At 43.6% G+C, this 23,516-nt stretch overlaps 1 protein-coding gene across 8 annotated transcripts in view; it reads right to left on the bottom strand.

Annotated features, from left to right (window-relative positions):
- KIN (Kin17 DNA and RNA binding protein) overlaps nucleotides 1-23,471 on the bottom strand; it is a 39,613-nt gene extending 16,142 nt beyond the window's left edge. For 2 of the 8 annotated variants that reach the window (XM_070055764.2, XM_017347659.4), the window contains exons 1-8: nucleotides 23,193-23,366; nucleotides 16,873-16,967; nucleotides 11,835-11,877; nucleotides 10,261-10,304; nucleotides 10,055-10,177; nucleotides 8,875-9,056; nucleotides 5,518-5,566; nucleotides 4,149-4,209 (exon numbers count right to left, since the gene is read on the bottom strand). In XM_070055764.2, the coding sequence (XP_069911865.2) occupies nucleotides 4,149-4,209; nucleotides 5,518-5,566; nucleotides 8,875-9,056; nucleotides 10,055-10,177; nucleotides 10,261-10,304; nucleotides 11,835-11,877; nucleotides 16,873-16,966 (596 nt within the window). In that variant the 5' untranslated portion in view covers nucleotide 16,967; nucleotides 23,193-23,366. Of the gene's footprint in view, nucleotides 1-4,148; nucleotides 4,210-5,517; nucleotides 5,567-8,874; nucleotides 9,057-10,054; nucleotides 10,178-10,260; nucleotides 10,305-11,834; nucleotides 11,878-13,906; nucleotides 14,055-16,872; nucleotides 19,309-23,192 lie in introns of those variants that run through there. The other 6 variants (XM_070055766.2, XM_070055765.2, XM_070055762.2 and 3 more) reach the window with 5 other exon arrangements.
- Nucleotides 23,472-23,516: the final 45 nt, after the last annotated feature.

Below are 23,516 nucleotides of genomic sequence, written 5' to 3'. Positions count from 1 at the left end.
CACCCCTGGAACTGACAAATATTACTGTATTCGGAAAAAACGGTCTTTTCAAGTGATATGAAAGACCGTAAAATGATATTATCCTTGATTATTATGGCAGGCCCCCAGTGCAATCACCCCTATTTTTTAAGAGGATGGCAGAGGGAGATTTGACATGTGGAAAAATCCACACGCAGAAGAGCAAACACAAAGTTGTTGGTATTGACTGGAGGCACACAACCACAGGCCAAGGAAGGCAGAAGCTAAGAAGAGACAAGGAATAGATTCTCCCCAAGACCTTCTGGATGGAGGGAGCACAACTTTGCAAACACACTGATTTCAGAAGCCAGGCCTCTAGAGACAGATTTTAGTTATTTTAAACTACCCAGCTTGTGATAATTTATGATAGCATCTATAGAAAACTAATACAATACAAGGATGACAGATTTGGGATTCGCTGGAACTACTCTTAACATTGATCTACAACTAGAAATAACAGCCTCAGAATCAGCCCTAAAGGCATTCCGATCTGGCTGAAAAGCCCATGAGAGTATTTCAGGCATGGAAAGCCAAGACACTCAGGCAAAAAAAAAAAAAAAAAAAAAAAAAAAAAACCTAAATGAAAGATCTCTGTGAGTGAGATCCCAGTGGAAAGAACAGGTCTTCAAAGAAGGAGGTACCTTTCTCTGAAGGGAGGAGAGAACCTCCACTTTGACCATGACCTTGTCTAAACAAGATAAGAGTCGGAGAACTCAAGGGGCTTCCATAGCCTTGGAAACTCATGACTGGAGCATAGGGAGATTACTGATGCCATAGACAGGAGTGTCAATTTGTAAAGTCAACAACAGGAGTCACGTGCACTTACTCCTCATGTAGGATCTCTGTCCTTAATGTGCTGTACATTGAGGCTTAATGCTATAACGAGTACTCAAACAGTATATTTCACTTTGTGTTTCTATGGGGGTGCAAACTGTTGAAATCTTTACTTAATGTATACTAAACTGATCTTCTGTTAAAAAAAAAAAAAGAAGAAATTATCAATTCCCAACTTGACTCTCACTGGGATTAAACATGACAATAGGTCTGATCTGATTTCATCATCATTTAAAAAATCATCTATTATTTTTCACTTTATGTTTCTGTGTGGGAGCAAACTGTTGAAATCTTTACTTAATGTATGCTAAACTGATCTTCTGTATATAAAGAGAATTGAAAATAAATCCTCATGTGAATGGAAGGGGAGAGGGAATGGGAAAGGGGAGGGTTGCGGGTGGGAGGGACGTTATAGGGGGAAGCCATTGTAATCCATAAGCCGTACTTTGGAAATTTATATTCATTAAATAAAAGTTAAAAAAAAAAAAGATAATGGAGATAAAAGCCTAAGAGTCTAAAACTTGAAGGCATGTGTGTTATGATACAGTTTTGAGTTTGTGTTCCAGGTGGTTATCACACCAACGTTAGCGAATTCTTTCTAAATGTAATACATGCAGAAGCCAATTGACCAATTTCTAATGTAGGTGTTCATTTTGAAATATTTTCATCAAAGTTAGGACATCTGGCAAGTCATTTTCTTAAAAATGTCCATTATTGATTTTGACTTATTTGAAAGGGAGAGCAACAGAGACAGCCAGACAGATGGCAAGATTGTCTACCTGCTGGTTCACAGGTAGAGCCGGGCCAGGCTGAAGCCAGAAGCCAGAACTCCATCAGGGTCTCCCACATGGATGGCAGAGACCCAACAATCTGAGCCACTGTGTGTTGCCTCCAGGTTGTGCATTAGCAGGGAACTGGATCAGAAGCAGAGTTGGGACTCAAAGCCAGGCACTCTAATATGGGAGGCTGGTATCCTAGGCCGGGGCTTAACCTGCTATGCCCTGGTTAAGTCATTTTGAACCTGAGATATAGTGGTAACCCAGCCTACCTGCTTTCATCAATTCTCCTAGCTGCTTATTCAGACATACAAATAAGCACTAGCCTACAAACAAAGCAAAACACAGAGCTTCACATGTAAACTACAACGTAACATAAAAAACATCACCCAGCATAGGACCAAATCCTAGTAGATACTGGTACTTCAATATATTGTCTTATTCATGTTTTTTAACCCCCATAACAAAACTGGATGCATTATCCATCGCAAATAGCAGATAAAAATTTGATGAAAGAATTTATTACAGCTGCAAGAGAAGATAATGTGAAAGGACAGAACTGCCTTACCACATGCTATACCAGGTTTTGGCAAACTATAGCCTCGGGACTAAATCTACCACCTAAAGCCCACCACCTGCTTTTCCAGATAACATTTTATTAGAATACCAATGAACTGAATTCACGTAGTACTGTCTACAGCTGCTTTCTCAATAGGAAAGCAGAGTAAAGTGGAACTGACAAAAACATATGGTCAAAAAAGTGAAATATTTACCATATGGCCCTTTACAGAAACAGCTTGCCAATCCTGCTTTGTACTATGTCATCTAAAAGGGAAGGCAATTATGACTAGTAGTGCATTTACACCACACTGAGTGGTAAGGAGATAGATTGCCAACAGTTTCTATTATCAGAAAATCACATTACAGGGGCTGGCTTTGGGCGTAATGGTTAAAGGTGTGTTGGCGATGCTCACGTACCATGTCAGAGTACCTGGCTCTGAGAACAGGCTGTGCTTCAGATTCTAATTTCCTGCTAGTGTGCACCCTGGGAGGCAGCGTGTGAGGGCTCATCCATGTTAGAGAGCCAGACTGAGTTTCCAGCTGCTGGCTTTAGCCCGTCTATCTCCAGCTATTGTGGGCATCTGGGGACTAAACCACTGGGTGGGCATTGTCTGTCTCTGTGTATCTGTCTATCCAGTCTTTTTTCTAAAGATATTTTTTATTTATTTGAAAGGTAGGGCTACAGAGAGTAAGGGGAGAGACAGAGAGATCTGCCATCCACTGGTTCACTCCCCAAATGGCTAAAACAGCTGGGGTTGGACCAGGCCAAAGCCTGGAGCCAGGAACTTCATCCCATGTGGGTGCTGGGGCCCAAGCACTTGGGGCATCTTCTGCTGCTTTCCCAGGCACGGAAGTGGAGCAGCCGGGACTAGAACCAGCGCCCACATGGGATGGCGGCACTGCAGGTGGCAGCTTTACCAGCTACACCACACCTGCTCCTCTCTTGTCTTTCCAAATAAAAAACATAGGGACCGGTACTACGGTGTAGTAGGCTAAACCTCTGCCTGTGGCACCAGCATCCCACATGGACACCAGATGCTCTCGGATGCTCCTCTTCTGATCCAGCTCCCTGCTAACGCTCCTGGAAAAGCACCAGAGGATGGCCCAAGTGCTTGGGCCCCTGCACTTGTGGCCATGTGGGAAGTGAACCAACGGACGGAAGACCTTTCTCTCTGTCTCTTCCCTCTGTCTGCAACTTTACCTCTTAAATAAATGAATAAATCTTTTAAAAACATGAAAATAAAGAAATATTTTTAAATAATCTTAAAAAATAAAACAGAAAAATGTACACCATACCTAACATTGAGACTGGGCTAAGTAGGTTATGATAAGAAAATAAATAGCATTAAATGGAGAAGGATTAATGGAGAACCAAAAGGTTCTCTGTGTGAAAGTATTTGATAAAAATGTGCTTCTCAGCACAGAAAACCATCTCAGCACTGTCACATACGAACACTTGCTAAAGAGCAAACAAAACCCCAACCAACCCACAAAACAAACCAATAAAGAAGAAAATTGCAACCAGACAAAAACGATTCACAATACTTGAAAATGTAAGAACAGAGGCCAGTGCTGTGGTGTAGTGGGTTAAACTGCTGCCTTCGACATCAGCATCTCATATGAACACTGGTTAGAATCCCAGCTGCTCCACTTCCAATCCAGCTCCCTACGAATGTGCCTGGGAAAGCAGCAGAGGATGGCCCAAGTGCTTAGGCCCCTGCACCTGCATGGGAGACCAGGAAGAAGCTCCTGGCTCCAGGCTTCGGATCAGCCCACCACTGGCCATTGTGGCCATTTGGGGAGTGAACCAGCGGATGGAGGATCACTCGTTCGTTCTCTCCCTTTCTCTCTCTGTAACTCTGCCTTTCAATTACATAAATAAATAAATCTTTAAAACAGAATGCAGGAATCAAGCCTTTGCAGAAATTCTCAAGTTTCAGGTAAGCTCGTGGAACCCACCTTGGTTTGGAAGACGTTGCTCCTGCTGAAGTGCATGCTCCTTTATTCAAATTGAATGTGACTGGAAGAGAGAGAGTGTTAGCCCATGTGTGCTTCAGGAAAATGCCAACAAACTTGTGCTCAGATACCACGAGGTACTCACATAGGAAGTCACGGACATTTTTAATAAGTGAGAGCTGGGGCTGGGGCTGTGGTGCCAGCATCCCATATGGGCGCCGGTTTGAGACCCGGCTGCTCCTCTTCTGATCCAGCTCTCTGCTATGGCCTGGGAAAGCAGTACAGGATGGCCCAAGTGCTTGGAACCCTGCACCCAAGTGGGAAACCTGGAGGAAGCTCCTGGCTCTTGGCTTCGGATCAGTAAAGCTCCGGCTGTTGCGGCCATCTGGGGAGTGCACCAGCAGTTGGAAGACCTCTCTCTCTCTGTATCTACCTCTCTCTGTAACTCTGTCTTTAAAATAAATATATCTTAAAAAAAATAATAAGTGAGCTAAAAAATGCTCCAATCCAGAGATCAATCTCAGGTTACTATAAAACAGGAGAGGAGAACTGCTTCTCTGCCAAGGGCTATTTGGATATTTATAATATCACTCACAGGCCATACAAAAATCACCAACTTCAAAATTAGCCGGCAATAGATCTACTGAGTTTCGAGTCCCGCCTGGGTTGCTTTGGCAGGGTCAGACCAAATGATTCTGCAGACATTATACGGTGGGGTCAGACATTCCCCATCCCTGCTACAAGGTGTCCTAGGCTGAAGCCTGGAGAGCTAAGAAACAACCTTACGCGTCAACTGCTGAAGAGGACAAGGTCGGCCGCCTTGCTCCTCTGCCCCCAGCTTGCCCGACCAGTCACACTCCAGCTCTGTTTCACTCCCACACCTCTTGCCCACGTGGTTCAGGAGATACAACAGCATCTTCAGCTCTTCAAGCCCATCAACATTATCTCAGTGACTTAAGGTAGACTAAGACGCAGTTCTGGCCAATGACCTCCAAAAGGAAATCCTCTGATGGGAGGAGTGTCTTTCAGGAACTATTTCTTGGATCCTAAGAGGACTCCAGAAAAAATGCTCTCTGCTATCCTCTTGAAAATACTGGGTCTAAATGTGATGGCTGGAGTGCTGGCAGCTACCTTGTGTCTATATGGCATGCAGAACCACTGAACCTCCGGGATTCTTATTATGGCAAGATATTTCTTTATTGTTGAGGTTAAACTTAGGAAATTTTATTACTTGGAGCTGCAGGCATACCACCCAATTCATTAGTATTATTTTCATTGTACCAATGACAACAACGCAACTCAGATAGATTGCTGGTTTTCAGCACAGCCAACACAAAAGCATTATATTAAAGAAAGAAAAATATAAAATTACCTTTCTCTTCATCATTTTCTCTGCTTAATTCCGTGAAAATAGGGACCTCCTAAAAACAAACCAAAAAAATGAAAAAGAGAGGTTCGAAGGTTTCAGTTTGCAGTATATTTACTACCAATATTCAATAGGTCTATATTAGGGCTTGGTACCTGTGATCTAAGATGCACTCTGAGGTGTGATGTCCACACATCATAACTGAGAAATTATATGCCCTGCAAATATTCTTCAAATTACTTTAAAGGGCAAAAAAGTAATTATTCTATACCAAACTGCAGCTTACTTACATTTTTATTTCTGTTACAATTTAAACAAGAAAAAATGAAAACATAAAGCAATAAACTTCAGGAATCTTAGCTACAGAATTATTTTAAAAGTACAATCATTATTAGTAGCTTTAGACCAAACTCAAACAAAACTGCACATAAAATTTACCTCTGCAATGTTAGTCTCGTCATCTCCCATAAGCCTCATTTATTCCATCTCCAAAGCAGAGATAATGTACATATTTAGAATTATGAAAGTGTTAAGTGGCATAATGTACAGAAAACACTTAGCACAGTGCCTGCCTTAAAAAAATACTAATTGTATGGGGCTGGTGCTGTGACGCAGCAGGTTAAAGCCCTGGCCTAAAGCACTGGCATCCCATATGGGCACTGGTTCTAGTCCCAGCTGCTCCTCTTCCGATCCAGCTCTCTGCTATGGCCTGGGAAAGCAGTAGAAGATGGCCCAAGTCCTTGGTCCCCTCCACCCACGTGGGAGACCCGGAAGAAGCTCCTGGCTCCTGATTGGCACAGGTCCAGTCGTTGCGGCTATCTGAGTAGTGAACCAGCAGATGGAAGACCTCTCTCTCTGTCTCTACCGCTCTCTGTAACTCTCTCAAATAAATAAAATAAATCTTAAAAATATATACTAATTGTAGTATTACATAAACATGAATTGTTATTTCTACTAATTTAAAAAGATGCTCTTAAGATCTAACTAAAGGCCAGCGCCGCGGCTCACTAGGCTAATCCTTTGCCTTGCCACGTCGGCACACCGGGTTCTAGTCCCAATTGGGGCGCCGGATTCTGTCCTGGTTGCTCCTCTTCCAGGCCAGCTCTCTGCTGTGGCCCGGGAGTACAGTGGAGGATGGCCCAAGTGCTTGGGCCCTGCACCCACGTGGGAGACCAGGAGAAGCACCTGGCTCCTGGCTTCGAATCAGCGCGGTGCGCCGGCCGCAGTGGCTATTGGAGGGTGAGCCAACGGCAAAGGAAGACCTTTCTCTCTCTCTCTCTCTCTCTCTCTCACTGTCCACTCTGCCTGTCAAAAAATTAAAAAAAAATTTAAAAAATTAAAAATTAAAGAAAAGATCTAACTAAAATGATGTTTCCTTAGGTAACGCCCATACAAGATTTCCCACAGCAAGGCAAAAGAACATAATTTTACTTTTAAAATAATGGATTAAACATGGAATAAGGATGCACTTTTCAGGTTTGCCCTGTCTTTTACAGTAAAGTTATGTTTATACCCAAACAGCACAAACTAATATGAAGGTTTTGCCAGCGCTAAGCTAAAACATAACCAAGCAATATTATTCCAAAAAGTAAACTATTTTCTTCTGAACAAGTAGTTATCTTTCTTAATTTTTCTTTTTCTTTTTTTTTTTTTTTTTTTTGACAGGTAGAGTTATAGACAGTGAGAGAGAGAGACAGAGAAGAAAGTCTTCCTTCTGTTGGTTCACTCCCCAAATGGCTGCTATGGCCGGCACTGTGCCGGTTTGAAGCCAGGAGCCAGGTGCTTCTTCCTGGTCTCCCACGCAGGTGCAGGGCCCAAGGACTTGGGCCATCCTCCACTGCTCTCCTGGGCAGGACTGGAAGAGGAGCAACTGGGACAGAATCCAGCGCCCCAACCGGGACTAGAACCCAGGGTGCCGGTGCCGCAGGCGGAGGATTAGCCTAGTGAGCCGTGGCACCGGCCAATCCTTCTTAATTTCCTCAATAGGAAATTATATTACTTCACTGAAAACACAGAATATAAAGGTTTCCTTCTTAAGCACGAGTTGAAATTTTAAAGTAACAGCAGCTTAATTTTCATTCCTGCTTTCATTCAATGAAGAAAATTCCTAAAGATTATTTGAACACGTGTATATTAATGTGAGTAACAATATGATAGACATACTCACAATTAACATGGTATAAAGCTGATTTTCATACATTGGCAATCAACTAATGCTTTAAATCTTATTTCCTGCTATTTCCTACATTACTCTTTATATTAAATATCTTAAAGAAGATATGCGTAATGATGATCACAGCAGCTGTTTTCATAATAGGCAAAAGCTGAATACAAGCCCAATGTTCCTCAACAGAAGAATATTCATAAAATCAGGGAAGATGCATCAATTAAAAAAATAGTGAAATACTGACAGGAAAGAACATGAATGAATTTCAAAAACATTGTGTCTAAGTTAAAGAAGTCCTACACAAAAAAGAACATACTGTGATTCCATTTAGGCCAAGTTCAAGAGCAGACTGACCGAATCAATAACTGACTGTGGTGCATCAGAACAGTGGGTGTGGGAATACGAACTGGGAATGAGCAGAAGGGAACAGGAACATCTGGGACACTGGAAATGATCTCCATCTTTCTCTGGGTTGTGGGTGCACAGGCTCTCTCTCTTCTCTCCCTCTCTACACAAATGTGTATGCTGATGTGTAAGCTGATGGAACTGTACATGGAAGACTAAACACATCAGACATTTTATTTAATGTATGTTACAGCTCAATAAAAAGTTTTTAAAATACTTAAGTGGCTGGCAGTTGTGCAAGCACACCAGGCTGAATTTTCCTGCTGACACATAACTGTTAGAATGCAAGCTCCATGAGGGAGGTGTGTTTTGTATCTTTGTCCTGGCACACAGGAGGCACCAATACAGAAATAAACGCCTTGACTAGTGACTCTAACATCAAAGCTTTTCCAACGTCCTCCCCTGCGGTTCACAGGCATGCGGATTCCTCCAGTCTTCGCTCAGGGGTGGTATCTACCTTCCAACATGAGGCTAGAATAAATGTGGGCCCCCACGTTCCCACACACCATGTTTACCCCCAGCACCACATTAACTACAATCAGTTGAACGTACCCCCTGGATATTGCCTCTACTCTAGAGATAAGAAGGGTGAGGGTTAGGAAGATTATATAATTGTGAAGATCATGAAGCTAGAGTCAGGAGTGAAGCACCAAAGTATATGCCTTTATGTAAGAGAAGAGCCAGGCTCTTGCCCCTCCTGAATAATGAACGCTGACTACAAACGCGCCACTCAGTGCTCAGCTCAGCTTTCGCCTCTCTTGCACTGCCTCTGGGACAACACTGTGGCCCACCTGTTCCTTCCCTTCCAGACCTCTTCTCACTTGCTCTTCAATAAATTTGGCAGTCTTTTCTTCATCATCAAGGTCTTGTTTCTTCTTTTTCTCTAGCTCCAGTTGTCGGCGGATAGTTTCTGGATCTCGGTCTATGTACTGAATATACCAGCCTTTTGGTGTCTCATCCACTTTGCACAAGCCTTTGGGGGGGGGGGGGGGGGAGACATCACAAATTTGTATGCACTCAAAGCAAAATGTAAGTATAAATGTGTCATCTGCAACCTCTCCAGTATTTTTTTCTGGAAAAAAAAAAAAAATTTTTTTTTTTGACAGGCAGAGTTAGAGAGAGAGAGAGACAGAGAGAAAGGTCTTCCTTCTGTTGGTTCACCCCCAAATGGCTGCTACGGCTGGTGCGCCGCGCCGATCCGAAGCCAGGAGCCAGGTGCTTCTTCCTGGTCTCCCATGCGGATGCAGGGCCCAAGCACTTGGGCCATCCTCCACTGCACTCCCGGGCCACAGCAGAGAGCTGGACTGGAAGAGGAGCAACCGGGACTAGTACCCAGCACCCCAACCAGGACTAGAACCCGGGGTGCTGGCACCACAGGCGAAGGATTAGCCTAATGAGCCATGGAGCCGACCTTTTTCTGAATTTAAAAAAAAAAAAAATTATTTCAGAAATAGAGAGAGAGAGACAGCTTCTAGCCACTGACTCACTCTGGAAATGCCTCCCAAAAGCCAAGGCTGTGAGGAGCCAGGAACTCAGTAGCGTCTCCCATGCAGGAAGCAGGAACACAAGTACCTGAGACATCACGGCTGCCTCTCACGGTCTGTGCTTTAGAAGGCTGAAGAATCAGAGCCAGGAACTGAACCCAAGCACTGCAACATGGAACCTGGGCATCATAACTGCTAGACTAAACGTCTGTTCCTTCCTCCGATTTTATTTATTATTATTATTTATTAACTGTATTAATGAGAAAGGCAGAGAGACAGATGGAACCAGGACTCGAACCTGAACACTGTGATATGGGAAGCAGGTATCACAGGTAATGTAACCACTGCGCCAAGCACTTGCCCCTCCTCCAGGTTTTTAACTGCCCTACACATCCTGTTTTCCCTGAGTTTCGACAGAAATTATGACAATTCTCTCTGTTGTCAATGGTACCACAGAATAACTCCTCAAATAATCTCCTCTTCTTACCTTCTCTGCCCAGCCACTTAGTAAAATCAGTCAGGGTTTCCCACTGAGTGGCATTCATATGGATGTGCTCTCGGTGGCTGATATACTCATTGTAGACAATGTTGTTGTGGACTCTCTTCGTGCCTGGGAACAAAATAGGACAACGCTGATCCAGAGAAAACTGGAGAGTATATAATTATTATATGCACAATACAGAAGATATTTACCAAAGCGTCTTCTGAGAAGTTCGAGAAAGTCATTTCGGAATTCCCTAATAAAAAAAGAAAGCATTAAGGAAATTTCTGTAAATACACAGCATCATCTTACATTTAAAATGTAGGCAATCGTACAGTTTTAATGGCAAGCAAATATCTGCTGAGAACCTTTAAAAAGGGAACAAGGCAAGGACGCTAAAAGGTTATAGCCTTTAAGGGCTAAAGATAAAAGTCTGTCTGGAACTGAAACTTTCTCTCCTGGTAAGACAGCAGCGTACCTTTGGAGAGGATCCTTCACGAAGTCTCTTAGCAGTCCTGAATACAGTATAATAATCTCATTCTACCTATGATCACCAAATTGCCCTTATGCAATATGTCCTCTAAACTGTATACTGTGTTAATTGCTATATAACAGGTAAATAAAACATAAACCTTGACCTTCAAGGAGGTTACAATCTAACAATTTTAACAATTATAATAATTATAACGATAACCCAATTATAACAGAAGTTAAACTAAAAAAGTAATATATAAAAATATCATCAAAAGAGTTGAGGGAGATACCTACAGTGATTTAATTTTTTAAATAATATTTGTTGGGGGCTGGCTCACTTGGTTAATCCTCCCCCTGCGGCACTGGCATCCCATATGGGCACCAGGTTGCTCCTCTTCCAGTCCAGCTCTCTGCTGTGGCCCGGGAGAGCAGTGGAGGATGGCCCAAGTGCTTGGACCCCTGCACCTGCAAGGGAGACCAGGAGGAAGCACCTGGCTCCTGGCTTCGGATCGGTGCAGTGCCAACCGTGGCGGCCATTTGGGGAGTGAACCAACAGAAGGAAGACCTTTCTCTCTGTCCCTCTCTCTGTCTATAACTCTGTCAAATAAAAAAAAAAATTGTTGGGGCTGGCATGATAGGTAAAGCTGCTGCATATCATTCCAGCATCACATACGGACACCGGTTCGTGTCCCAGATGTTTTTCCAATCCAGCTCCCTGGAAAAAGCAGGGGAAGATGGCCCAAGTGTTCGGGTCCTTGCCACCTGCATGGGTTGACCCATACGAAGCTCCCGGCTTCAGCCTGGCCTGGCACTGGCTGTTGCGGCCATCTGGGAAGTGAAGCAAATGATGGAAGATCTCTCTCCTAGTTTCTCCTCTCTCTTTCAAAATAAATAAATATTTATTTATTTATGAGGCTACAAGACAGAGAGAGAGAGAGGGAGAGACAAAATTCCTAACCATTGGTTCACTCCCCAAAAGCACCATAAAGGCTGAGACAGGGCTGAGGTTGAAGGCAGAAGCTAAGCTAAGTTCCTGTTCCGTGGGTGACAGGAACTGAGTTACTTGAGTCACTCATGGTCTGTAGTGGCCGGAAGCCGGAGGCAGAAGCTGGAGCTGGGAATCCCAGCACTCCAGTGGGACTCGGCCATCTGAACTGGGGCCTTAACCGCGAGGCTAAATGTCTGCGCCCCTTTAGAGGTGATCTTAATGTGCGCAGAGAAGTATAAAACGGACTTTTATAGGGGAAGAGGAGGCGAAGGCCATTCTCAGCAGGCATGGATATGAAAACATAAGAAAACAGAGAAAGGATACAAAGATGATGGTGATTGGGGGTCAGCAGGGAGGAGAGTTGTGGCTAGAAAATAAAAATAAGGTTTGGGTTAACTTTTGAAGTATCTATATGTTGTAGCGGGCAGGTTTCATGCAGGCAATGGAAAAGCACTAAATAATTTAGTATCAAAATAAATTTGTTCAAATCTGTAGTTTACAAAGATAATCCTGGCAGACGGTAGACAATAATAATTCTCAGACTGTGGTTCCCAGACCAGTGGTCGCTGCATCCCCTGGGAACTTGAGAGAAACACAAAACTTCCAACCCTGGCCTACAGATTCACCAAGCAAAGAGCTGGGAGTGGGGTTTGCCGACTTGCCAAGAAGCCTTCCAATTCTGACCCAAGGAGGGTTTTGGGAGACACTGGTATAAACATGTATAGGACGAGCTGAAGCTGCAGCCTAGAAACTAGTGAGGAAGTCACTGAAATACTTTATGTGATGGGGCTCGTGTTGTGGGGTAGTGGGTTAAGCTGCTGCCTGTGAAGCCGGCACCCCATATGGGCATCGGTTCAAGTTCTGGCTGCTCCACTTTTGACCCAGCTCCCTGCTAATGTGCTTGGGAAAGCAGCAGAAGATGGCCCAAGTACTTGGACTCCTGCATCCACATGAAACTCCTGGCTTCGGTTCAGCTCAGTCCTGGCCTTTGCAGCCATTTGGGCAGTGAACCAATAGATGGAAGATTGATTCTCTCTCTCTCTCTCTCCAACTCCACCTTTCAAATAAGTAAATGAATATTAAAAGGAAAAAAATACTTTAGGTGAGAGATGCTGAGGACCGTTACCAGCACAATGAGAAAGGAAAGGACCCCAGTTTAAAGGCCATCGCGTAGAACTGACAAGAGGGAATCCTCAGAGAATTCAAGGTTTCTAGCTTAGGAGGCTGCATAGACAGCTTATTAGCCAACATAGAGTAACAAGCAGGTGTGAGGAATGGACACTGTGGTGCAGCGAGTGCCTGGTTCAAGTCCCAGCTACAGTGCACTTCCAGTCTACCTCTCTGCTAATACACCTGGGAGGCAGCAGATGATGGCCCAAATACTTGGGTTCCTGCTACTCACATGGGAGATCCAGACAGAGTTCTTGGCTCCTGGCTTTGGCCTGGCCCAGCTCTAGCTGTTGCAGGTATTTAGTTAATGAACCAGCAGATTGAATGAAGATACGTCTCTCTGTCTTATCTTCTCTCAGTATCACTCTGCCTCTCAAATAAACTCTTATACACACACACACACACACACACAGAGAGAGAGAGAGAGAGAGAGAGAGAGAGAGAGAGGGAGAGAGAGAGAGAAACAGGTGTAGTAGAAAAAATACTGAGTTCAGCTTTAGAAATGCTCACTTTGAGACATGCATCTGAAATTCAGATTAAATTGCCCAAGGGGGAACATCCAGCTCAAGACAAACACCAGGAATGAACAGGAAGATTTAGGAGGCACCCACGCATAAAGTAAACAGAGGAACAGTGAGATTCAAGGAGACTAGGTAGAGTGAGATGAAAAGAAGCGAAGCAGGCAACTTGAAGGACTTCCCCAAAATGAGGAGCTGGGTGAGGAAAAGGAGTTAATGCACAGAGAAAGCACAAAGGAAGTAAGTAGGGAAACCATGAAAGAAAATAAAATGGTGATGTTTCCATGAAGAGTTATGAGCGTGACCCACCGAAGAAAGATCCAGAAAGATGAAGATGCAAAAAGGTACAGGTGACTCTTCAGGAGAGTAAAGTGGCAGAAGTCAGCCTGCAGGAGGTTCAGGAAGGCAGTGGGATGGACAACCTCTCTCTCTCTCCCTCTCAAACAAATAAATAAATATTAAAAAAAAAAAAAAAAAAAGCAATGGAGGGTAAACCTGTTGGGAGCTCAGCACACAAGGCAGGGCAGTGGGCAGCCACATCATACTGCAGTAGCAGTGTATTCCTCACCACCATCAACACGCAGGAACAACCAAACAACTTCGTCTAGAACGTCCTTGATGAAGCACTAAGATTACTGATTGTATTAAGTCTTAATCCTCAAAAACACATCCGAGGGACTGGCATTGTGGCGTAGCAGGTAAAGTTACCAGTTGCAATGTGGGCATCCCATATGGGTGCTGGTTCGTGTAGAGCTGCTCCACTTCTGATCCAGCTCTCTGATAATGACCTGGGAAAAGCAGCAGAAGATGGCCCAGGTGCTTGGGCCCCTGTCACCAACATGGGAAACCTGGAAGCAGCTCCTGCTTCCTGGCTTCCGCCTGGCCCAACCATGGCTGTTGTGGCCATGGGGGGAGTAAACCAGCAGATGGAAGATCTTTCTATCTGTCTCTCCCTCTCTTTCTTTGTGACGCTCTCAAATAAAATAAGTAAATCTTAAAAACTACTTCTGCTGTTATATATATAGCAGTTGTCTTGAGAAAAACACTTGTATGACTGGATTGCAAACTGAAATATTTTTTACAAGAAACACCATTTTACCTGAAGAAAAAACAAACCCTGACACATAAACCTCTGTTATACCAAATTGATGACAAAATTTAAACTTTTAAGCAAAAATCAGAGTTTTGGGGGCCAGTATTGTGGTGCAACTCCAGTATCCCATATGGGTGCCAGTTCGGTGCCAGGGTGCTCCAATTCTGATTCAGCTCCCTGCTAATAACACCTGGGAAAGTAGCAGAAGATGGCCCAAGTACTTGGGCCCCTGTACCCACGTCAGAGACCTGGATGAAGTTCCATCTCCTGGCTTGGCCTGGCCCAGTCATGGTTGTTGTAGCCATCTGGGGAGTCAACCAGCAGATGGAAGATGGATCTTTCTTTCTCTTTCTCCCTTTCTCTCTGATAAAAATTAAGAGTTTTGATAAATGAAAATCTAGCACTGTGAGTCTGACACACTTCTGAACACTTAAAGATGTTTCTGATGACATCAGTGTTGATATTAAGGTATATGGTCTTATGACATTATATACTGAAACCTGTCACTATCTGGAAGATCTGTGTAACTCAGCGAACCAGTATTTTTCAAATGACCCACATGTTACAAAATCATGCATGGGTAAAGATCTACTCAAAGAAATCGACAGTAGATTTTAATTTAAAAGAATATAAAAAGTTGACTGATCTGGTTTCAGAATCTGCACGCAGCTAACGTGTAAGAAACTGCACAGGGCCGGCGCTGTGGTGCAGCAAGTTCAGCTGCCACCTGCCATGCTGGCATCTCATGTGAGCACTGCCCGTGGGTCCTCACTGCTCCACTTCAGCTTCCTGCTAATGCACCTGAGAAAGCAGCAAAAGATGACTTGAGTACTTGCGCCCCTGCCAGCCTGGTAGGAAACTGGATAGAGTTCCTGGCTTCTGGCTTTGACCTAGCCCACACCTGGCCATTGTGGCCACCTGGGAGTGAACCAACAGATGGGAAATCTCTATCTCTCCATGTCTGATTTTCAATATACAAATCAATCTTTAAAAAAAAAAAAAACTGCATACATTGTGTTTTGCACAGAATGTAGTATCAAAAGACTATCCAAAATTATCTGAAAAGATTATTAAAATACTCTCCTTTCCAACTATGCATCTATGCCAAATGAGGCTTTTTTTTTAATGTGTTTCAATCAAAACATTTTGCAATATCTAAATACAGAAGATATCAAAATCCAGCCATCATCTATTAAGTGAGACACTAAAGACATCTATAGAAATATAAAGTAATAATACATGTTTATTTATGTAGGAACTCTTTTTAATTAAAAATGTTTATTTAAATATGTAATAAATGTACTTTTTAAAAAATATTTATTTATTTGAAAGTCAGAGTTACACAGAGAGAGGAGAGGCAAAGAGTAAGAGAGGTCTTCCATCCAGTGGTTCACTCCCCAACTAGCCGCAACAGCCGGAGATGCACCAATCCAAAGCTAGGAGCCAGGAGGCTTTTTATGGGTCTCTCATGTGAGTGCAGGGGCCTAAGGACTTGGGCCATCTTCTGCTGCTTTCCTGGGCCACAGTAGAGAGCTGGATTGGAAGTTGAGCAGCTGGGCCTCGAACTGGTGCCCATATGGGATGCTGGTGCTTCAGGCCAAGGCATTAACCTGCTGTGCCACAGCACTGGCCCCAAGTGTATTATTATTTTTAAATGGACTGGTAAAAAACATTTTTAGGATGTCTCAGTTTTACTTTCTAAATGTTACTACATATAATCCACATAAACAAAATTTCTGTGGTATCTTCAAATCATTTTTAAGAATGTAAAGATATCCTTAGACCAAAGGTCTAAAAGCTTGAAAAGACACAGATAGAAGCAAGGGTAAATATTAATGATAGTAATTAACAGATGACTTTTTAAAAGACATTTATTTGGGCAGCAGAGAGACAGAGAGCTCCCATCTGCTAGTTCATTCCCCAAATGCTTGCAATGGTGAGCCAGAAACTCAATCCAGGTCTAGTACATGGGCGGCAGGGACCCAATTACTCGATCCTTCACTTCCAGGATCTATATTAGTAGGAAGCTGGAATCAGAAGCAGAGCTGAGACTGGAACGCAGGCACTTCAATATGTAAGGCAGACATGCCAACCAATATTCTAACCACTAGGCCAAATACCTGTTTCTTTAATAGATGGCATAACAGAGGGGCACTTTTCGAAGTACTTTAAAAATACGAGGTATAAACTGATTTACTCTTCCCATAAATCCTACAAAGGATCAGTTTACAGATAAGGAGACAAAATACAAATAAACTTAAGACGCTCATCCAGGCAGCGCTCCTAAGTGGAGAAGGATTTGAGATCAGGCAGTCCGATGACATGGCCTGTATTCCAAGTCACAACTGTGTTAGAATGAAAGACAGTTTCCTAGTTTCCCAGTTGAAGTGGAAGGAATACTTTTGTAACCATTTGGTACTGTGACGAATTTTCAAAAGATAAAAACTGGGCATACAGAGAATACAGCTATCATGCTAACACATAAGGAATAACAGAACCTTCAATGTATGAAACATTAAGCATCTATTAAGTGTTCAACTGAGTAAAGCTTATGAGATAAGGATGTCTTTGAATTACTTACTCTGAAAAATAATCCATAAACTGCTGAGGATTCTCTGAAGCCAGTAATAGTTGTCTCTGATGAGATTCCGACATACAATGACACTTAAAGCCATTCTACAAAAAAATGCAAAGGTAATAGTGAAATTCTTATTTAAGTCATCAAAATGGACTCTTAAATAGAAGTATTTAATTAAACTCTAACATTTGCTCTTTGATGTTAAATTGTAAAAAAAATAATCAAATCACCAGCTATAATCACTCTACAGTTTATTTTTAATGCAGTTGAGTTTTGCAACTCTGCTAATCAAAATAATCCCCGAGATCAAAGAGACAGAAAAACAGTGCTATAGAAAACAGACATTAATAGCAAACACTACTGAGCACAGTAACAGAAGAGTGATTTCATTTTTTGTACTCAATTTAACCAATTCTTACTGAGCACATACTTCATAGAGGGCGTTATGCAAATAGTTCAAAGAATAAAATGAAGTAAAAATGGGTCATTTGTGAATTTCCACCACTCAAACTATCTGCATTGGCCTTCCTCTACTCCAGCTCATTATCCAAAATACACTGTTGCACATTACACAAATCTCCTTAACTTACATCAGTCATCAGTAAGATGACTGTAAAAAACATACACGTTTTGACTTAGCATTTATTTATTCTGCTTAATATCCGAACTTGATTCTTCACTACTCTGAAACAGAACTGGAAACTGTGCCTCTTACATGCTCCCTGTCTCACTCAGTGAGCCGCACCACCTCATGGCCAGCCACCCACGCCAGGAATAGACAGCGTCCAAGATTCTGCCTGCTTTGACGCACAATTTGTTGCTAAGTCTGTCCAGTCTTCTTAATAGTTCATACGCAGTCCCTCTGTTCAGTCCCACTGCCACTGTCCCAATTTTGACACACAGCAGTTTCCCACTCTTCAGTCATCCAGGATCACCTACACAATTTGTGCTTCATTCCTGCCCTACCTGTTAAGAATCACAATTAAATCTAACTTGAAAGGATACTTAGTATCAATCTCATAAAGGAACAACCACAACAACAAAAAAAAACAACCCAACATCATTATACAAATTTTAGAAATAAATCAATAATTAAAATGAAATAATGGTATTAAATCCTACACACCCAAAAGACTAGATGGGGTGGAGAGAAATACCCTGATTCCAACCTTCCTCTCCATTCACCTTCCAATACTGGAGGATAGAAAGCAGGAGAGGAAACCTGTAGGGGTCAATTTCCTCCAGCCTTAGGCTACTGTCCCAGGTAGGGAAGGGTATGAATTGCTCTGATGGCAAACATGCATTACTCTGAAAATTGGTAATTAAAAGAAAGAATTAATAACTTGTTCTCTGGGGCCAGTGCCATGGCATAGTGGGTTAGGCCTCTGCCTGCGGCACCTATATCCCACGTGGGCACCGGTTCATGTCCCGGCTGTTCCTCTTCCAATCCACCTCTCTCCTGATGGCCTGGGAAAGCAGTGGAAGATGGTCCAAATGCTTGGACTCCTGCACCCACATAGGAGACCCGGAAGAAGCTCCTGGCTCCTGACTTTGGGTCAGCGCAGCTCCCAGCCATTGCAGCCATTTGGGGAATGAACCTGTGGATGAAAGACCTTTCTCTCTGTTTCTCCCTTTCTCTCTCTCTGAAAGGCTGCCTCTCAAATAAATAAACAAATATTTAAAAAACAGTCAGCACTGTGGCGCAGAGGATTAAAGCCCTGGCCCAAAGTGCAGGCATCCCATATGGGTGCCGGTTCAAGTCCTGGCTACTCCTCTTCAATCCAGCTCTCTGCTGTGGCCTGAGAAAACAGTAGAAGATGGCCCAAGTCCTTGGGCCCCTGCACCCGTGTGGGAGACCCAGAGGAAGTCCCTGGCTCCTAACTTCGGATCAGCTCGGCTCAGCTCCGACTGTTGCGGCCATATGGGGAGTGAACCAGCAGATGGAAGACCTCTCTCTCTGTCTCTACCTCTCTAACTCTGCCTTTCAAATAAATAAAATAAATTTTTAAAAAACAAACAAACAACAAAAAAAAAAACCTTGTTCTTTTCCAATAGGAATTACATTTCAGGACGAAGTTTAAACATAACCAAACAGCCAAGTTGATGAGCAAAAGCTCATTTTTACAAAAGAATAGCTTCAAATAATAAATGCACACATAACTAGAAAACCACTTTGCAGGCTGGGTGGCGCAGATGGCTAAAAGCTCTAGCCTGAAGTGCTGCCACACGATTCCACATCGGTGCTGGTTCAAGTCCCAATTGCTCCACTTCCGATCCAGCTCTCTGCTATGGGAAGTCCTTGGGCCCCTGCACCCGCTTGGGAGACTTGGAAGAAGGTCCCAGCTCCTGATTTCGGATCGGCCCAGGCCGGCCACCATGGCCATTTGGGGAGTGAACCAGCGGCTGGAAGACTCTCTCTCTCTGCATCTCTCTGTAACTCTGTATTTCAAATAAATAAAATAAATCTTAAAAAAAAGAAAAAAGAAAACCACTTTGCAACTCCTAATGAAATAACTGACTCAGATAAGGATGCTACAATACACAGGTAAAAGGTTAATGGGTAATTAGATATATGGACATGATTTCAAATAGTAACCCACTAGTAAAGTTGCTCTCACATAGGGAAAAATATTACTTTACAGGCTGTCAGCCTTATTTAATCATCTTAGCATAATTAAACAGTACAGACTTCCTTATGTGAGGCAATATGAAACACACAGGGTCACCTACAAAATATTGTTCCTTAAAATGCTTAACCTGAACCTAATCAAGTCTTCATATCCAAGTTCCAGTTGACAGGAACTATAAGAGCTAGAAGATGAAGGCCAAAGACACGTTCATAGCGTGGGAATGCTACAGGACAACTGACTGGCCTCCTTCACAAATCAACACAAAGAAAAAAAAAATAAATAAGAAAAGAAGAAATTTTTTAAAATAAAAAAAAAGAAAAAAGGGGAGAGGGATCCTGTTACAAATTTAGAATTGTAAGAGAGAGAATTAAAAGTTCTAATAACCTAAGACAGAGGATTTTGGGGGCCAGAAACTATTCTGTAAGATGCTATAATGGTGGATTCCTATCATTATTTAAGCTGACAGAATGTACAATACCAAGAGTGAGCCTTAATGTAAGATGGACTTTAGAGGATAATGATGTGTCAATGTAGGTTTATCCACTATAACAAATGTACCATTCTAGGGAAGGATGTTGTTAAGTAGGGGAGTGTTTGGGAGTGTGTTACAGCTGCTTTTTGCTGTAAACCAAAAACAACTTAAAAAGTAAAGTCTATTTAAGAAAAAAAAAAAGTCCTAACAACCAATCCAATTTATGGATTTCAATTGAATTTTGGTTTGAAAAAACTGCTTTTAAATAATTTGGGCAACAAGTAGGAAGCATGAATATAGAGTGTGTAGATGATAGGAATTTACTAGCTTTGTCCTATTGATGACCTATATTGTGGTTATTTTGATACTGTATTGATTGATTGATTAACTGATGTTCATTTGATGGGCAGAGATGGGGGGAAAAAAGCTCCCATCCACTGCTTCACTCTCCAGATATCTGCAGCAGCCCCCGAATGGGGCAGAGGCTGCAAGACGGTAACTCAGCTCAGGTCTCACGACCGGCAGGAACCCAATTACTTGAGCCATCACTTCTGCCTCCCAGGGTCTGCATTAGCAGGAAGCTGGAATGGGGAGTGGAGTCACGTCCTGAACCAGGAACTCGATCTGACGAGGCACACGGGCATCCTAACGGTGTCCTAACTTCCACCCTTATATCCTGACATTTCAGAAATGCACACTTTAGTACTTAGAGGTGAAATACCCTGATATTTATAACTTACTTTAAAACACTTCAGTGACATGTAAGTATGGCAGGGGTGAGTATTTGGCCTAGTGGTTAATCACCACTTGGGACACCTGCCTCCTGTACTGGCGTCCACATCCTATATTGCAGAGCCTGGCTTTGACTCCTGGCTTTGCTCCTAGTTGCAGCTTCCCTGTAATACACACTCTGAGAGGTAGCAGGTGATGACTCAAGTGGCTGGGTCCCTGACACTGGAACTGAATTCTTGGCTCCCAGCTTCAACCTGGCCTAGCCCTAGCTGTTGCAGGCATTTGGGGGAGTGAACTGCCTCTCAGGTGACATTTTTTTTTTTTTTAAAGAAAATATGGCAAAATACATCAACTGTTAAAACTGCATGTTTGGGGTTGGCACTGTGGCATAGCAGGTAAAGCCACCACCTGCAGTGCTGGCATCCTATGTGGGCGCCAGTTCCAGTCCCGGCTGCTCCACTTTTGATCCAGCTCTCTGCTGTGGCCTGGGAAAGCAGCAGAAGATGGCCCAAGTGCTTGGGCCCTGCAACCACGCAGGAGACCCAGAAGAAGCTCCTGGCTTCTAGTTTCTGGCTCTGGCTTTGGATCAGCTCAACTCCAGCCGTTGCAGCCATATGGGGAGTGAACTAGCGGATGGAAGACCTCTTTCTCTGTGTGTGTGTCTACTTCTCTGTAACTCTGTCAAATAAATAAAATAAATCTTAAAAAAAAAAAAAAAAAAAACTGCAAGCCTGTGTCCCCCAAAATTCACAATGAAATCCTAATCCTTAACAAGACATTAGAAGTGGGACCTTTTGCAGCCCCGGTCATTGCAGACATTTGGGAGTGAAATCTCTGTCTCTCTCCCTCTCTCTAACTCTGCCTTTCAAATGAATAAATAAATCTTAAAAAAAAAAAAAAAAAGTGGAAGTGGGGCCTTTAGGAGGTAATTTTGTTTAGACAAAACTGTCAGGGTCGAGCCTCTGTGGTGGTATTATTACCCTTATATTAAAAAAAAAAAGGCTAGAGGGGGCCAGCATTGTGGCATAGTGGGCTAAGCCTCTGCCTGTGGCACCAGCATCTCACATGGGTGCCAATTCGAGTCCCAGCTGCTCCACCTCTGATGCAGCTCTCTGCTGTGGCCTGGGAAAGCAGTAGAAGATGGCCCAAGTCCTTGGGCCCTGCACCCGCGTGGGAGACCTGGAAGAAGCTCCTGGCTCCTGGCTTCGGATCAGCACAGCTCCAGCCGTTGCAGCCATCTGGGGAGTGAACCAGCGGATGGAAGACCTCTCTCTGTGTCTCTCCCTCTCTCATAAATAAAATGTAGGAAAAAAGAAAAAGAGCTAGAGCTGCTCTCTCCCCACCTTGTAAGGATAAAGAAGGACTATCCCCTATGACCCAGGAAAAGGGTCCTCACCAAAACCCTGCTATCCCAGAACCTGACCTCAGCCTGCCCAGGCTCTGCAACTGTGAGAAACAGACCACTCGGTCCACGGTGTTGGTACTGTAATCCAAGCAGACGACAACACTGGGGAGTGGACCAATGGCTGTTCACTGTTCTAGTCTCTGGTTTTCTTTGTGAGAACCTCATGTTGACTTAGAACAGAAAGAACTAAAGAGAAATGCCAGACATAAGCCGTTTAATGTGAGTCCAACCTAAGACATCTCACTCATGTGCAGAAACTGGATTCGATTATTCCAGTTGCCTCTATGTTCTTTCATTACTATCCAATCTAATCTCCAAAGAAAAAATATGATCACGTCACTAGCCTGCTCTCAAGGTCTTCAATTCTGGGTTCCATCATCAACCTCACTTAATGGAAAAGTATAAACTCCATAGCCTGATACACAAGGCTTGTTCTAGGACTCCCAAAACCACCTCGCATATAATTCATTGATTTAAAAAACTTAAAACAACAAGCCTACAAGGAGGTATAATTATTATTTCCACTTTACAGAGAAGTAAACAGGCAAAGACAACGTGAACTTCCCCAAATCACACAACGAATAAGCCGCATGGCTCGGCTGCCTAATTTTGACAGTGCGGCTCCGGATAAGTCCACAGTTTCGACCACGATAGAACTCAGCCTATCCTACAGTCAATACTCCACAAATGCTTGTTAGATATGCAGCGTGGAAGAGCTTAGTTTTCCTTCTGCACCTGATCCTGAATTCTAATCATGCTTTTTCTCTTAAGAGGCATGTTAAGTCAGAGAGCAGGTAAGTTAGTGCCTGGACGGCTGGCACCGCACTACCCATTTCCACACCGGAGCTGCAAACTTCTCCGAATTCATATCTTCGGGGCAGGTGGATTAGGAGGAATGGGGTGTCGAAGACCCCCAGGTCCCCGTGGAGCCGGGGGTGCAGGGAAGATGACTCCACTGAGTTGCGCAGCTGACTCACCCAGCGCAGACCCCAAGAGAAGCCTTACTAGTGGGCCCCTGAGACCTGCACCCTCACCCCCAGCGACGAGCCCTCCTGGAGGGAGGGAACCACCCGGGCTCACTCACCTCGTCTCGACACTGCTTCTGGCACATCTGGCAATACCAGCGTAGCTTCTGAAGCCCCTTGGATTTGATCCTGTTGGCGATGGCCTTTGGAGTAAGAAAATCTGACTTCCCCATCACGACCACCGCAGAGACCACTTTCAGAACCTCAGCACCCCGGCAACCGGAAGCGGAACTGGGTTGGTGGGGCAGGCGGGACAAAGCTGCAAGCCGGGGAAAAGGTGGGACCTCGGGGAAGGCGGGGCCCCACCACTCGCGAGATTTCGCGAGAGCAAGCGAGACTACAGTAGCAAGCGAGGTGGGAGGGGCGAGTGGGGAAGCCTGCGC

The sequence above is a fragment of the Oryctolagus cuniculus genome, chromosome 13 (genome assembly GCF_051225735.1).
Source record: "Oryctolagus cuniculus isolate XC-2025 breed Fujian yellow rabbit chromosome 13, ASM5122573v1, whole genome shotgun sequence".
NCBI classification, from domain to species: Eukaryota; Metazoa; Chordata; class Mammalia; order Lagomorpha; family Leporidae; genus Oryctolagus; species Oryctolagus cuniculus.
This window is presented reverse-complemented; position numbering and strand designations above follow the sequence as displayed.